General features: G+C 32.2%; 1 protein-coding gene across 4 annotated transcripts; it reads right to left on the reverse strand.

The window, feature by feature from the left end:
- Window positions 1-376: 376 nt before the first annotated feature.
- Window positions 377-11,512, reverse strand: LOC107873572 (mediator of RNA polymerase II transcription subunit 19a). Of its 4 annotated transcripts, none has more exons than XR_001675430.2 (7): window positions 11,265-11,512; window positions 7,203-7,269; window positions 3,169-3,458; window positions 2,752-2,979; window positions 1,860-1,919; window positions 1,570-1,713; window positions 377-983 (listed from the first exon to the last, which is right to left on the reverse strand). XR_001675430.2 is itself a non-coding variant. In XM_016720474.2 (6 exons), exons 2-6 carry the CDS (start codon window positions 7,231-7,233, stop codon window positions 1,663-1,665), a joined length of 660 nt encoding a protein of 219 aa, XP_016575960.2. In that variant the 5' UTR covers window positions 7,234-7,269; window positions 11,265-11,512; the 3' UTR covers window positions 377-1,662. The 4 variants fall into 4 exon arrangements, 1 of the variants encoding a protein (XP_016575960.2); XR_001675429.2 differs by having other exon boundaries at window positions 377-988; XR_007056391.1 differs by having other exon boundaries at window positions 377-988; window positions 1,481-1,713.
- Between the last annotated feature and the right edge of the window lie 4,643 nt (window positions 11,513-16,155).

Raw genomic sequence — 16,155 nt, forward strand, 5'->3', positions numbered from 1 at the left:
AAACCTATCTCCACAAAGGTAGAGGCAGTAGAGGTAAGACTTGCGTACAAACCCTCCCACCCCCCCCCCCCCCCCCCCCCCCCCCCCCAAAAAAAAACACCCCTCATGACACTATACTAGGTATATTATAGACTTATAGTTGATATCTAGGAATGATATGAAAAATAGAACAGGATTATTTGATGATGTTTTTCCATGGCTACATACGATTACCTCATCAATTATCATTTTCCTTTAGCTAACATGGCCCAAACCAGTATGCAAAACATGCTTCCAAACTTCTATTCTTGCCTTTGTCTAAAGAGGAAGTATCACAATTAACTGTCAAAGATGATTTGCTATACAATATGGTTACATGGACCTTACCACTAACTCGTGGAGGAGAAAACCTCATCAATATCAAGTCAATCATTTGCAGCAACTGCAGCTTTCAAATAGTACAACAAGTGCCAAAATTTTACATGTTCATCACTAATGAATAATGATACATTAAGTCCTGGAGCAAGTATTACTGTCTGAAAGAATTTACTTGGTTTCCTTTTAACCTAGAATATACAACAACAAAAACAAAAAAACTTCACCCCTAGCAACCAATATTCCTCATACAACACATATCCTATAACTTGAAAAAAAAAAACTAGTCCTGCCCCCTCTTCCTCTTTCTATGTATAAAGGCTGACGAGTTCAAGCTCGATACATGACGAGACCCAACCAACACACATCTCAACCTTCAATACTTTCTTATTAACCAGTGTTGTAACTGGTGAAGACTAAGAATCGACATTAGAGTCCCCGATAGATGGGGAATGACAGAGCAAATAATCAATTATAGTAAGGCAAGAACCCTCACAATGTCATTGCTAACTAAAGAAGCCCTTCTAATATGACACAATGAGGGTGTTTTCAGCACTCTTGTATCTTTCACTAAAATCTATTTCAACCGGTGAATTCACCCTCTTGGCATTCTTTAGTTAGTCCAGAAGCTATTCTGCATGGAAACGAGAAACAGAAACATTACGCAACACAAGAGGGGACAAATACCATGATGAGCTACTCAGTTCTTGGTTAGAAACAGCAAAAGTAGATAGATACTAACAATAGAATGCAAGGCGAAATAACGCACGTAAAAAAGTAAGTCTAGTAACTATTCTAATTTCTTATTGTTTTTCAAGTCTCGGCAACCCTTCCATTCTGCAATAGAACATATATACCTACAGTCAGTCAGATACACAGAACTTTTTTCTTTTGTTTTTGATAAGCACATGAGATTAAGAATCTGCGTTTTATCCAACAAATGTAAATCGTTCAAAATCCACAAGCTGAAATATTTTAAAGCATGTCTTAGTCATAAATATGAACCTAATGAGCAACTAATGGCTACAAAACAGGCTGCCCAAACAGCTTTTGGCGTCATTAACTAGTCAATCCTTTTTCCCCAAAAAGCGAATATTTGTAAAACAAATGCCATTAGGATATAGACCTTGTATATTAGATGGCACAGATGGAAACACTTGGGCATGCCATACATTCTTCGATTGGTGGGATTTAGTAGGACAAGAACTTCTTTACCTCGGATTATTTTACAATATTAAGAAAAGGATGCCTCCAAATTCTTAACTGCAACACCCGAGGACAATAAATTATAGTAGCACATGCAACATATCAGCCGGCAGCCTTCATTACACCAATTTCATCAATCTTTGTGCTCTTGTGCTGCAACATTTCAGCATGTAAGAATATCACCATTAGCATAAGGTGAAGGTACGGTCTAAACATAGTGAAAAGACTGCCCATTTAATAAGCTCAGAACCGACTTAACGTTTGCGAAAATCATACTGAATACAATATTATTATCTTACCTTGTTTTTCTTGTGTTTGTGAACATCATTAAGACCCTCCTCGCCATCATGCTTTCTTTTCTAATATCATCAGAAAGATAATAATCAGTGAGGTCAAACAAGACCATAATCACATTCAATCAATGAAGTTACACCATATCTATTTGCTAAGTCTTAAAAGTATCGCATATTCGCGATGAACTTTCTACAGCAAGAGCGATCCCAACAAGCCAGCTCAATAGTTAAGCTCACAAGGGTAAGACCTCAAATAAAACTAGAAAATTACCCACAATTATCACATAGAGAAAGAACAAAATGTCAACTTCTCATTAAATCATTACATAGCATACGGTACGACAAGAAAAATTAGAGTCAACTCATAAATTCAGTACATAACATAGACTAAGATGAGAGTAATCAAACAAACTCGAACATGAAGCTACTGTTACAACCAAAAGACTAAATGACGATGTAAAGGATACCTTATTAAACTAAGTCAAATGGCATTCTTTTGCCACAGTAACTGAAAACTGAAAGTCAAGCAACAATTGATTCAACAAACTGTGAGCCAGATATTCCCAAAAAAATTCTACCTGTTTGCCCTGAACTTTATTCTACTTGAATCCTATAAATGCAACTTATAAGCTACATCACAAACAGAGCAGAGAAATTTCACGAAAGTAATAGAAACAGACAGCAAGAGCCTAGTGGCATCTATTAAAAAAATATTTCTGTCGGTTTTTAAGTAACACCATTTTCAGTAAAGACACCACTGAGCCAATGATTAAGTGGCTTTACTGTGACCCAGTCTTCTAAACTTTCTAAATATGAAACAACCACATGATATTCACAGTATACCGCGTTCCAGTAGAATCACCAGATTTGCACAAGCTTAAATTTGCTAGTGGCAGACCTTTTCGTGATGTTTCTTTGAATGGTCAGCACCAGAATCGTGATGGCCAGTTCTATCTTTCTTTTTCTCTTTATCCTTGTCTTTACTTCGATCTTTATGATGGTGTTTGTGCTTCTTATGCTCTTTGTCCTTCTCCTTGTCTTTATCCTTGTGCTTCTTATGCTTCTTCTCCTTGTCTTTCAACTCACTTTTAGACTTTCCAGCTACAGTGGAGATCCCTTTTTCAGACTATGAAACACCAAAAAAGAACTATTGATCAGCAATTACTGAAACAGGCAAACTGGCATTATAGAAAAGCACATGGTTTGTGAAAATATCCAGTTCCGAGCCTCCAGCCTCAGAGATTAGAAAGGAATAACTGAAAGAGCTGAATCAGATATACATATATAACTCAAGCTTCAGACAATAGATGCTTACAGGAGGCAGATCAATTGGAGCTGTTTCACGTAGTTGAAAAGCTTCTCTAAGAGCATCTAAGTCAAATTGTTGAATGCGCGAATTTTTCTCTTTTAAAGACGACGTATCCTGTATAAGCTGATTCAACTGCATCCCTTCCCCTTTCCTAATCTCTGTGTCTCCCACCACATTGTGAAGGTAGTGTGTATCTGAAATGGACAATGGAAGGGGCTTCTTGCAGAAGAACTCGTGATGAGGCAACAACTTGAAGTGATTAATAAGATCCACAGCACCTGTAAGTTCTCTTGGCCCTAATAATGTATTTGGACCAATCAACCACAGTAAGCCAATGATGTCTTGATTAAAATGAATATATTTTAAGGAGAAGAAGATCACACAATCAACAACAACATACCCAGTGTAATCCCACAAGTGGGATCTGGGGAGAGTAGAGCGTACGCAAACCTTACCCCTACCTCATAAAGATAGAGAGGTTGTTTCTGATAGACCCTCGGCTTAGAATAAAAAACAGAGCGCCAAATGCTTTAATTTTAAATTCTTCACCAGAATTTTTTAACGGCGAGTAAAACTCTTCATCAGAAGAGAAATGGGTTAAAAGATTTTTAGGAATAAATGTATCTTCAAACGAACATGCAACGTTAGACAAAGGATTCACTACTATTAAAGGTGATGTCTCAAATTTATTGCTAAATTGTAACCCTGATACAAAACTCAAATGCAATACTTAGCTGAGAGTCTGGAAATATGTCAACTACTTTATGCAGCTGATACTGAGGTATTTTGTGAAGCAATTGCAGAACAAATCAGCTCATCTGGGTGATATTAACTTTTGAAGCAGTCACTGGTTTGTGTGAGAACTGGAGGAAAAGCAGCTCATTTCCTATCAAGGGGGTGGCACAAATGCAGGGTGGGCTAATATCTTGGGGTGTAAAAAATAGAACCACTACCAACAGCTTTTTTGGGCATGCCCTTGAGCAATAAACACAAAGACTTGGAGATGTGGGAATGGGAAAATTGAATAAACGGAGAAAAAGTAAGCTATGTCACAATATCTGTCACTAGGGGGCAGACTTATCTTGATAAATGCAGTAATAGATTCATTATCAACCTATGTTATGCCTTTATTTCCAATCCCTTCCAAAGTGGGTCAAGAAGCTAGACAAATGGAGAATAGATTTTTTGTGGCTTGGTGACAAGGAAGGTAAGGGTATGCACTTAGTTAACTGGGCAGTTGCTCAGCTCAGCAAGAACTCCGGTAGGGCTTGGTACTCGAAATTTGACGTTCCAGAATGAATGCTTGATTATCAAGTGGTTGTGGAGATACGCTAGAGAAGAGCAAACAGAGTCGAAGGAGTTTATTCAGAATTGAACAAACAGTGTGGAAGGAGTTTCAGTCTGGAGGTCAATAAGGGGTCCTTGGACCAAATTCTCAGAGTATGTCACTCATAAGGTGGCCAATGATAACAGAATTCTTTTTTGGAAGGATGAATTGAATGGTCAGGTGGCATTGAAGAAGTCTTACCCTGATCTATTTTCTTTTCGCACTAACCGTGAAGCTACAGTGGCTGGAATTTGGTCCATTAATGGATGAGAAATTCAATTTAGGAAGATATTTGAATGATTGGAAGTGGATAAATTGGATCAACTATTACAAGAAGTAAGCAACTTCAAAGGAACTTCTCCAACTCCAGATACAATCAATTGGAAGCATGCTACTCATGGCAAATTCTCAGTGAACAATTATATAAAGAAGAGGTGAGGGAACGCAGGATAGGGAACGAGACCATGGAAACAGATCTGGAAAAGTAGGGCACAAACTAAGGTCAAATGTTTTTCCTGGCAGGTGGCTAGGAAGGCATGTCTAACACAGGAGAGGCTGAAAAGACTGGGATTTCAATAGCCTCCAGATGTTTTTAATGTACTGAAGCAGAAGAGACTAATAACCACCTGTTTTTGCGTTGCAAGATAACTTCACAGATCAGGTCGCTAATTGTAAGCCTCAAAGAAACAAATTGGTCAATGTCAGAACATACTGTTGTTTCTATTGAGTTGCTGGATCAGGAGTTGTGGGAGTAAGAGCTAAAAGAAATGATGGAAAGTAATCCAATCATGCATATGGCAGTGTGGAAAGAGAGGAACGGGATATGCTTTAAGAATAGGTTTAATTCCATTCAGAAAGTTAAATAAAATTGTATTATAACCCTTCTTTTTTGGTGTGAAGAGGAATGTATAGATGAAGTTGATCCATAGCAGATCTTTTAGGCACCTTGTAAGTTGTAATACTTTCTCCTAGTTTTTTTAGTAGTTCTCTTTTAAGGTTGCCAGCATGTCCTTGAGGAATACAACATTACCAGTTTCAAAAAAAGGACTCAAAGTGCAATACTTAGAATTCCTCCGTGTTCTTGTATTTGAAAAAACAAGTAATATTGTATTCCTTAACATTAAGGACATGCTGTAGACCTCAAAAAACCTGTGCACACACAAGAACTAATCATTTACGAGGATCCTAAAAGATCTACTATATGTTCAGCTCCTCTACACTTTCTCTTTACACCAAAAATATAAGTTCGTAATACAACAACAACAACACACCCAGTGTATTCCCACAAAGCGGGGTATGGGGCGCGTAGAGTGTACGCAGTTCGTACCTCTACCTTAGAGGTGAGGTATCGAGGTTTGTTTACGATAGACCCCCAACTCAAGACAAAAACAGTCTAGAAAAAGACCTAATATTAGAACAAGAATCAATAGGTAGTGACAAAACAACAGATGGTAATAGAAACAAGACTACTACAAAATAATACTACAATCGATTCTACCCGAACAACAAACATCACCAAAACTCCAAGAACAAGAAACTACGAGCATAGCACTACGACTACTAGTACGGACAACAAAAACAAAGCACTCCAAGTTTGTAACACAGCTCCATTTAATCTTTTGACTTGGATTAAACCTATCCTCAAAACATCTAGCGTTTCTTTCTCTCCTCTTGCCTACCAAATACGAGGTGAGATTAATCTCCACCAATTCTTCTGAGTTTTGCTTCCTCCTCTCCTGATCCAGTAGCTGGGTAGATTTGTTGTGTGCTAGCATTATCCACTTTGTTTCAGAGAGACTAAGAAATAAAACCCAAATCTGAGAAGTGACTTTGCAATCTAAGAACAAGTGATTGTTAGTTTCCTCAGCTTCATTCCCTCCTTCGCATTTTATTATTACTTTCATTTATTACCTCCAATATCAAAACTCGGCCAATGCTAAGAGCTGGAATACTCTCTGTTTAATGATCTGCCTAAAAGAGAAGTCTGCCACACAAGACTAAACTTGCAATACGGGTAGTATCTCTCCTCTGCTTTTCTGTATTGTCTTCAATTGTCACCTCCAATTTCAGAACTCAACTACTGTTAAGTACTCCAATCATTTTTCTTTTTGGTTTGTTTCTGCTTCACAAACTAAGCACAATATTCTTTTGGGGATCACAACCTTTAAAGCACCTTAGATGTGAACCACTTTGGCAAGACTTCAAGCTTTTTTTAATTATTTGTGACATCTTGTTAACAAATTCATAAACCCAAGAACAAAACACTAATAGCCAACATCAATTCAATGCTGCAAGAAGAAACTGGATAACACATTGCTTTGCACAGACATTATTTTGCAAAACCTAATAAAGAAAGCGTCAAAAACAGATCACTACTCTTCTTTTGGTCCCATATAGATGATGGTTGGTGGTTACACACTTGGAATGCAAAAAAATAGGCAAATACAAGTCGGAAATAAATCACTCCCTTCCACTTCCTGGAAGTAAAAACAATAGCACCACAAAAGAAGAAGATAAACAGAAAAGAGAAATTAGACACCAAATAGATCGAGCAGGAAATTCACAATACAAGTAATGATCAAATGCAATGCATTCCAACCTTAAATCAAAACCTAGGAATGCAATAAGAACCCAAGTAGAGTCAAATGTCAGCAGTTGACATTCTACCCTAACATGCAAAGAGACTGTTAGGAGATCACGGTAAGAAGCACACCTCTTCCAAACTTCTTGCTGTCTGGATCCATCAACTAGCTCCCAGCACATAGAAAGAGCATTATTTCCTGGAAAGTATTGGTAGGTAAGTCAACGTCCACAATTATCCAGCTAAGCAATGGTCTTACATATAGGATTGGAATGCAAACAAGATGGCAGTGGTTATATACAAATACATGTAAGCTGACTTAGTACCACCATGGTGAACCAATAAAGCGCATCAATTACAGAATTTTTACGAAGAAAGAGCTACCTAGACGCCTTGGGTTTTGGCATGGATAAATCTCAAACCAAAATTGACAGGAGTAGGAGAAATGTCAGCGCCAGTAAATCCAGAATGAAACAAAACATTTATCAGCCAAACTAATGAGAGAACTTAGTTAGCGTTTGACCACTGATTTTGGAAGTAGATTTTGAAAAAATTACTCCCTCTGTTTCATAATAAATGAATTGTTGGATTTTGACACACATATTAAGGAAAAAGCATTAAAGACAAAAATTTAAAACAACTTTCCATTTTTACCCAAAAAAAGAAAAAATTGACCTTGTAATACCTTTTCAAAAGTTAATTGGTTGTCAAATCATAAGAGCAAATTTGGAAAAAAATTCAATGATTCATTTATTTTGAAACACCAATAAATACCCCAACAATTCACTTATTCCGAAACGGAGGGAGTATCTTCAAATATCTGTTTGGCCATGAAATTTGACTAGATTTTGAAAATCTAATATTCAAATGTTTTCAAGTTCCCAAAAACTAGTCTGAGCCAGTTTTTGAATTTTTGGGACTTCCATTCACAAAACATTTAATTTTCTCCAAGGAAGGTGCATATCCAAACACAACTTCAAAATTTTCAAGTTTCAAATTTCAACCTCAAAATTTATGGCCAAACAGGAGCTTAGAATGCGGGTTCAAGAAGAGATCATATCGTCTAAAGAGGGATGTGGAAGTTTCTCACTGACAATACAATGATACTCAAACATAACATTCACGGAAAATTTAAGGACCTAGATAAGAAGTAACACAATGTCCAGCAGTATGCATTTGCTTTCACAAGAAGTACAAGGCTCTAAAGTACGGCGTGAAGGAAGCCCACAGCTGAGGGGGGAGGGAAGAAAAAGAGAACAACAAAACATAGCTGGTAGAAAATGTTCAGAGACGATTATGGGGAGAGATTATGAAAGTTAAATAGGCAAAAACAGAATAAAAAGGAAGTAAGTTGTTTTCAGTCTAAACCTCTATTCTGGGAGAGGCATGAAAGAATGCAAATGATGAAGACAACGCCAGATTTTAGATAAATTAATAATGATATGGTTCCCATGTATCCAGTCGTCAAAATACATCATAACATGAATAGTGAAATAAGACGAGATAAAAAGCTAATGTTGAAAGATGTCTCTCAAGGAAAGATGCAAACATAAAGATCCCACGTAGAAATTATATACAATTGACTAGGAGACAAATACTCCCTCCTATCTGATAAAATGATAAAATGACCTGCTTTTACTAGTGGGGAGTTCGAAACAGAATGCTTGAAAAATTGTTACATTGAGGTTTGGTAGAGAAATGTAACAATAAACGGTTTAGGAATTGAGAAAAAGAGGTGGACAAGTCACTTGAAGATATGTCACACTAAGTTGCAGTCAAGGTTTGTCCTAGTAGTTAATAAAATGAATAAAGAGTGGGGGAAACCAGAGTTCAATATTCAAATCCCAACAAAGACCAAAACAAAAATGCTTGGTGATTTCTTTTCATCTGCCTAAGCATTCGTGGGAAAAGTTGTCTTGTACTTTTTTTTTTGAGAGGTGGCAGGTACTTGGTGGAATAGACGATATGTGTCCAAGCATGCTCATATACCATTGCTATCACTTATCAACACATAACATAAAAGGAGATGTCACATTAGGAGCATCAAATGGTCTGGTGGGCCGAATTTCGGCAGGTTAAAATGGAATGCAATATTAAATGAGGGAGGGGAAGGAAGAGGGGTCATTATTTTATACCACTCAAAAGTTACTTGGGATTGAGATGGGCAGGGTCAAAATGAGCTTAAACACTGGGTTATAACTCAACCTGCCCAATTACCAAGCTTTTAATTTCTTATAATTTGTTTAATTACAAAATAATTTTTTTCCTTTATTATGACTATACATGAAATTTCAACCAAAAGAAGTCTTTTTAAAATATTTTGAGAAGATTTCACATGGGTCAATTTGGACTACACGTTTATCCCAAATTCGCCCAATTTTTGGTGGGCTGAATCAGGCGTGACAAAATGGGCCATCCAAACATGGGCCTATCATGTTTTCATTGGCTAAATTTGCCAAATCTATGCCAAAGTTAGAAAAACTATAGAAATGTATCAATTTGTAAGTTTGAATCATTTGAGGGAAATTTGCCATATGAAGAAAAAGGATGGAGTATTTTAAATGGGGCAACAAGCAAACTCATTAATTAATTTGATACGGAAAGAGTAACTCTCTAGCATGATACGATAAAATCAAACTCGAAATTTGCACAGAAAGAAGCCAATTGGGAGTCCTCTTTTCAGATAGTTCAACTTCTCTTTTTTATATATCTTTTTAGATATTGATTGACTAAGCCTTCGTTTCAAGAGTAAGAATCTACTTGCATGAATATCAAGTATAGCCCAAAAAAATATCTCCAAAGCAATTAATCCACCTATAATTTAGTTTTGCAACAATTATTTTTCACCTGCAGATTACCGAGGACATGACCCTGGATAGGTATATGGAAACTGGTGATTATGATAAAAGGCTAGTAAATAGTTGAGTGTTGTCTAGTTTTCCTACTCGGTATTATTTTTATTACTCTCCTATTATCTTATCCTTCAATTGTAATTATTATTTGTTGTTTCCTTTGTTTCAATTATCGTATTACTTGTTAATTGTTATTATTATCGTTCTTTTCTACATTATTTACTTTTGCGGTATTGTATTTCCTTCTCAAATCTGCTTTAAATTGGGCTATGTTGCTGATGTTGTTGTACTTCACATACCCAAATAAACTCGCCAATGGCAAACACAACTACACAAGACGTCGAAAAATGCCCAAAACTCAACTGCCAAGAAAGGAAAAGAAATAATCCCAACAAAAGACAGTACTATCTCAATAATCAATGTCCAATTTCAAGCTCTTAGACCACCTTTAATGCCAAAATTCCAAAATTTAACATACTAAAAATGCCGATATATTTCAAATTCACTCAAAAAATCCACATACCCTTACCGCAAACTTAAGTACTCCCCTCCATTTCAATTTGTTTGTCTTTGCTTTCCTTTTTCTTCCACTTCAAAAAGAATGTATCTTTACTATTTGGCAACTCTTTAATTCTACTTATCGATCACAAGATTCAAAATGCTTGCTTTATTTTCTTAAACTCCGTCTCGAGTCAAAACCAAAAATCACAACCACCATCCACTTTTACCTGTCCACTTTTATTTCCTTTTACATGTCCACTTTTATTTTCTTAAACTCCGTGCCGAGTCGAAACCAGAAAGAAGGGGATAATTCTTCAAATTCTCATTGCTTGACACATTCCAGTATTAATCAAACATCTTCATCTCAAATTTTAAATATAAAACAACACAACTTTTAATACAACACAGTGGACTATATAATTACCAAATTACAACATAGAACTATTCAACCTTTCAATCATATAACACACAGGACTATAAAATTACCAAATCATCTGTCTAATAATAATAAAAAAAAAAAAATTGCTTGTTTCATCGAGAAAAAAAAATACCAAATTACCTGTCTAATAAAAAAAAATACCAAATTACTTGTTTAATAAAAAAAAATACCAAATTACTTTTTTAATAAAAAAAAAATACCAAATTACTTGTTTAATTAAAAAAAATACCAAATTACTTGTTTAATCAAAAAAAGTACCAAATTACTTGCTTCATCAAGAAAAAAATACCAAATTTACTTGTTTAATCAAAAAACAAAAACAAATTACTTATTTAATAAAAAAAAAGTTACAGAATTAGAACAAAGAGGAATTCAAATTCCAAAGTAGGAAGAAAAGCGTACTGGATTATTCCGAAGAGATCGGAGAAGCGAATTAGGGTTCCGACGAAGCAACGAATCACGTTTGTTCTCCAATTGAAGAATTTAATCCGAATTCGGATCTACGGAGCTGATTGAAATTTGAATTGACCCGAAATCAAAACCCTAATTCCTCTTACGTTGAGTTTTTTGAGATGCTATTGGCTAAATGATTTTTATGAAAGGGGGACAAATGGAACTCTATTTTTACTTATATATAGTGTCAACCTATTAATAGTTCTTGCAGGGTGTTCACTGTTTTTGTTACAAGTAATTTATATCTGTCTATAATCTATATTTATAATTTATAATAATATTTAGAGAAATAATTTAAATTTTTTATTCTTTATCAAAAAATTGTATAATAGATAAAATTATCTTTTTTCTATTTTTAAAAATTAATTATTATATAATTATAATCCTAATATTTTTTTACCTATTTATGAAAGGTAACAACTCCTAATTGATCCATAATTTTCAAATACATAAATATACTATATTTAATTTATTCTAATATCTCAATTATCATAATTGTTTTGTTGTACTTTCTGTTGTATTCAAATTTATATTATTGGTAATAAATGTTTGATTAAACTTTGAGGAATTTTTTGTGTTAAGGTTAGATTTAATAATAACGTTCGCCTTGGTCAGACTTTGAGAAATTTTTTTTTGTAAAGGTTATAGTTTAATCGTATTGTTCTAATATCTCGATTATCGTATTATGTTGTTGCAGTTTATAGGTGGGTAGATGAATGTTCTATCGGTCTTTGAATAATTTTTATGTAAATGCTAAGTTTAATCAAATTAATTTGTTATAGTTTTTTATGTAAATGTTAAGTTTAATCAAATTATTTTGTTATAGTTTTTTATGTAAATGTTAGGTTTAATCAAATTATTTTGTTATAGTTTCTGATCTATTATTATTATTTAGTAGAGATAGTGGTATGATTTGCGTACACTTTACCTCTCCAGACCCCATAATGTGGGAATACACTAGGTATGTTGTTGTTGTATTATGTGATAATACATATCACAGGAGACGATCAAGATACTGATACGTATGTCTGGATGCATAAAGCTGCCTATATTTGATCTTTATATCCTATATTTGATCTTTATATATACTTGACTAGTACTAGTATATATACCCCCGCGATGCGCGAAATTTTTCTTTTATGATTATTCATTAAAAACACAACTTATTCACATAAAATTAATTAATTTTTATTGTATAAAATTAACATATTTCAAAATCAATGAACTATTAAAAATAATCGTTAATAGTAAAGCTACAACTGATACTTAATAATACATCACAATTATCATTACTTTACATGTTTTGATATAAGAAGACCAGTATCAGTAATTTATTTTAATATTCCATTGACTATTTTTAAAATAAATAAATATAAATATTAAATAATTATTAATTTTATTTTTGGACTTTTAGCTTTATATGTTTAATCGATTAAAAGTTCTAATTAAATCTCTTACCTTTTATTTCATTTTTAATTTATTAATTCGACTTGAGCTGCTAACTGTACTTTTTTAAAAAAATATTGTCTTTTAATTTCATTTCAAACTAAAAGTACTTAACTTTATAATTACAAAACTTCCAATTCTAAATTTTAGATTTACAACTTCAATTCAAAAACATATTAAGCACAAATAATTTATTATTTTCATTTAAATTTCAGACTTTATTCTATTATTATAATTTTTTCATTGTTCGATTTCATCATTAACATCTTTAAGTATTTTATTTATATATATTATTATATCTTCTATATTAATTCAATTAAAAACTTTTATGCTATTCTCAAAATCACCCATCCCACCAAAACTCACATCCATCCCTCATCTCTACCCAACCACCCCACTCTAAAATTTTATTTGATTTTTCACTTTTAAAATTTTTGTTGAATTTTCTTCTAACCCCCCCCCCCCCTCACCCCCCCCCCCCCCCCACTCCCAAATAAATAAATAGATTTTATTTTATTCTGTAAGAACTTTTTTCTTTACACTACCCATCCCTAATCTCCACCATCCACCCTGGTTCTATACCCAACACCTCCCTACCCCCGTTTTTCAAAATTTTTAATTATTTTTTTAAATTTTTTTTCTTACCCCCACCTCCTACCTAATCTAAAAGATATTTAATATTTTTACTCATTTTTAGGATAAAAAAGAATTTTATCCCCACCCCCAAACGTCACCTAACCCAACCCGCTCCGTCCCTACCATTGCAATTATCTATCCTTACCCTCCCCATCACAATACTCGTCTATATTATTACTCATTTATGTTGTTTCTTAATAATACCTCAAACATGTTAAATCATTTTACCTTAAAAGAAAAAGTTCAACTATTTATTTAATATTTATGAGATATTTGTATGCGGCATATATAGAAACTTAAAATTTTTTAATTACATTTATAACAAAAAATAAATATCATGCTAATTGTAAACAACAATAACATAATAGAAACAACAAAAATATTGAACTTTTAACACAAATTTTCAAGATATGTTCCACATATATGGCGTGTTTCTCACTTTTTCGAATTCACTAAATTTTACCAGATTCCACACAACAAATCATATTAGGTAATTTCAATTGTAACATTGCATTAAACATATTGCCTTCATGAATATTTTTGAATTAATGTCGTACCTTCATTTAAGATCTCCAAATTCTACAATTTGACCAATTGAACATGTTGCTTTCCTGAACAACATAATAACAATTAAGAAGACAAATATTAAATTTCATTAAACTAATCAATAAGATAGTTTTGAACCTTCAATTCACATAAACGAAATTGTGGGCATTAAAAAAAATAAATACGCTGAACTATAAATAAAAAAAAAAGAGAAGAAACTATTATTAATAGTAGAGATTCTCATTTATATTGCTAGTTGACATATTCACTTGAATAAAAAAACGGTTGTAATTTTAAATTTTTAAAATCTGTCTGAAGTTACAATATCTGACAGGATAGGCTTAAGAAAACTTTTAACATAATAGAAACAACAAAAATATTAAACTTTTAACACAATTTTTTAAGATATGTTCCAAAAATATGGCATGTTTCTCACTTTTTCGAATTCACTAAATTTCACCAGATTCCACACAACAAATCATATTAGGTAATTTCAATTGCAACATTACATTAAACATATTGCCTTCATGAATATTTTTGAATTAATGTCGTACCTTTATTTAAGATCTTCAAATTCTGCAATTTGACCAATTGAACATGTTGCTTTCCTGAACAACATAATAACAATTAAGAAGACAAATATTAGATTTCATTAACTAATCAATAAGATATTTTTGAACCTTAAAATCTACATAAACGAAATTATGGACATTAAAAAAAATAAATACACTGAACTATAAAATAAAAACAAAAGAAACAAGAGGAGAAAAAGCTATTATTAATAGTAGAGAGAGGGAGACAAAATGAAATATATTTCCATTGATATTGCTAGTTGACATATTCATTTGAATAAAAACGCGGTTGTAATTTTAAATTTTTAAAATAAGAGACTGTCTGAGGTTACAATATCTGATAGGATAGGCTTAAGAAAACTGTCAAAGAGTTTTAAATAAACTATACCATATATTTCTATTTTTTTGTTACAGAGTTATTTCTAATTCAAATAAATTAATAAAGTTATCTCTTTATATTTCAAAGCTTGTTTTTTTCAATAGTATATTTTATGTCTTTTTAATTTAAATTGAAAAGTTCAAAAACTTACTAAATAACTAAATAAAATTTGCATACTGAAAAGGTATTTTCAAATTCAATTTTGAATATGATCTTTTATCTTTTCTTCAATTCAAAAATTTGAATATTTCATTTTAAATTCAAACCTTTATTTATCAATTCATTATTTGAGTTATAATTCAAAATAGTATCTCCAACATAATTTCTATCATTTATCTTCATATAAATTTAAAACACCATATATAGAGAGAGACAAGATGAAAAGGCTAAAATTATTTATTTAGAAATGGAGTATTATTCCTACTACTACGGTTACTATTTTTTAAAAACTTATTATTATTTTAAGAGTTTTTTTTATCTTTCTCTAATATGTAAATAAATTATATTTAAATATATTTTATAATATTTAAATTTTATAAGAGATAAGTTTGAAATAGTATATATCTATTAGAACTCTTTAATTATTAGTTTCTATTTTTAAGATAATGAAAATCTTTTTTGTGAAAGGATAATTTATTCAAATTAAAATACTTAATTTTTCAATTCAAAATTTTTATTATTGTTATACACGTTTTCTGGTAAGCATTATCACTACGGACTACTATTTATTATTATTATTAAATTAAATATATTCAAATATATTTTATTGTATATAAAAGAAAGAAATTTATGAAGTAGTAAGAGTTTATTTAGAACTCTTTAACCATAAGTTTCTATTTTTAAGTTAATGATTTTGTTTTATTTTTTAAAAGATAATGCATTTTAAAATTTAAATATTTATTATTCTTAAATTTAAAATTTTTTATTACAACACTATTAAATTTTGTCAAAGTTACTAAATAACTAAATAAAATTTGCATACTGAAAAGGTATTTTCAAATTTAATTTTGAATATTATTATTATTATTATTATTATTATTATTATTATTATTATTATTATTATTATTATTATATACATACGTGGGGCTTTGGGCCACAGGTGACAAAAGAGTTTTAAAATGAGGTGTAGGTGACACAAGTCTTAATTATTAGTTGGAGGTGACAGTTATTTTATTATGGATTAAGAAAGTTGGGGAAGTTTGAAAATAACCCACAAGTTTTTAAATTTACACATTGGGATCAAAGTGTAAATTTAAAAACT

The sequence above is a fragment of the Capsicum annuum genome, chromosome 6, assembly GCF_002878395.1.
Source record: "Capsicum annuum cultivar UCD-10X-F1 chromosome 6, UCD10Xv1.1, whole genome shotgun sequence".
Taxonomy (NCBI): Eukaryota; Viridiplantae; Streptophyta; class Magnoliopsida; order Solanales; family Solanaceae; genus Capsicum; species Capsicum annuum.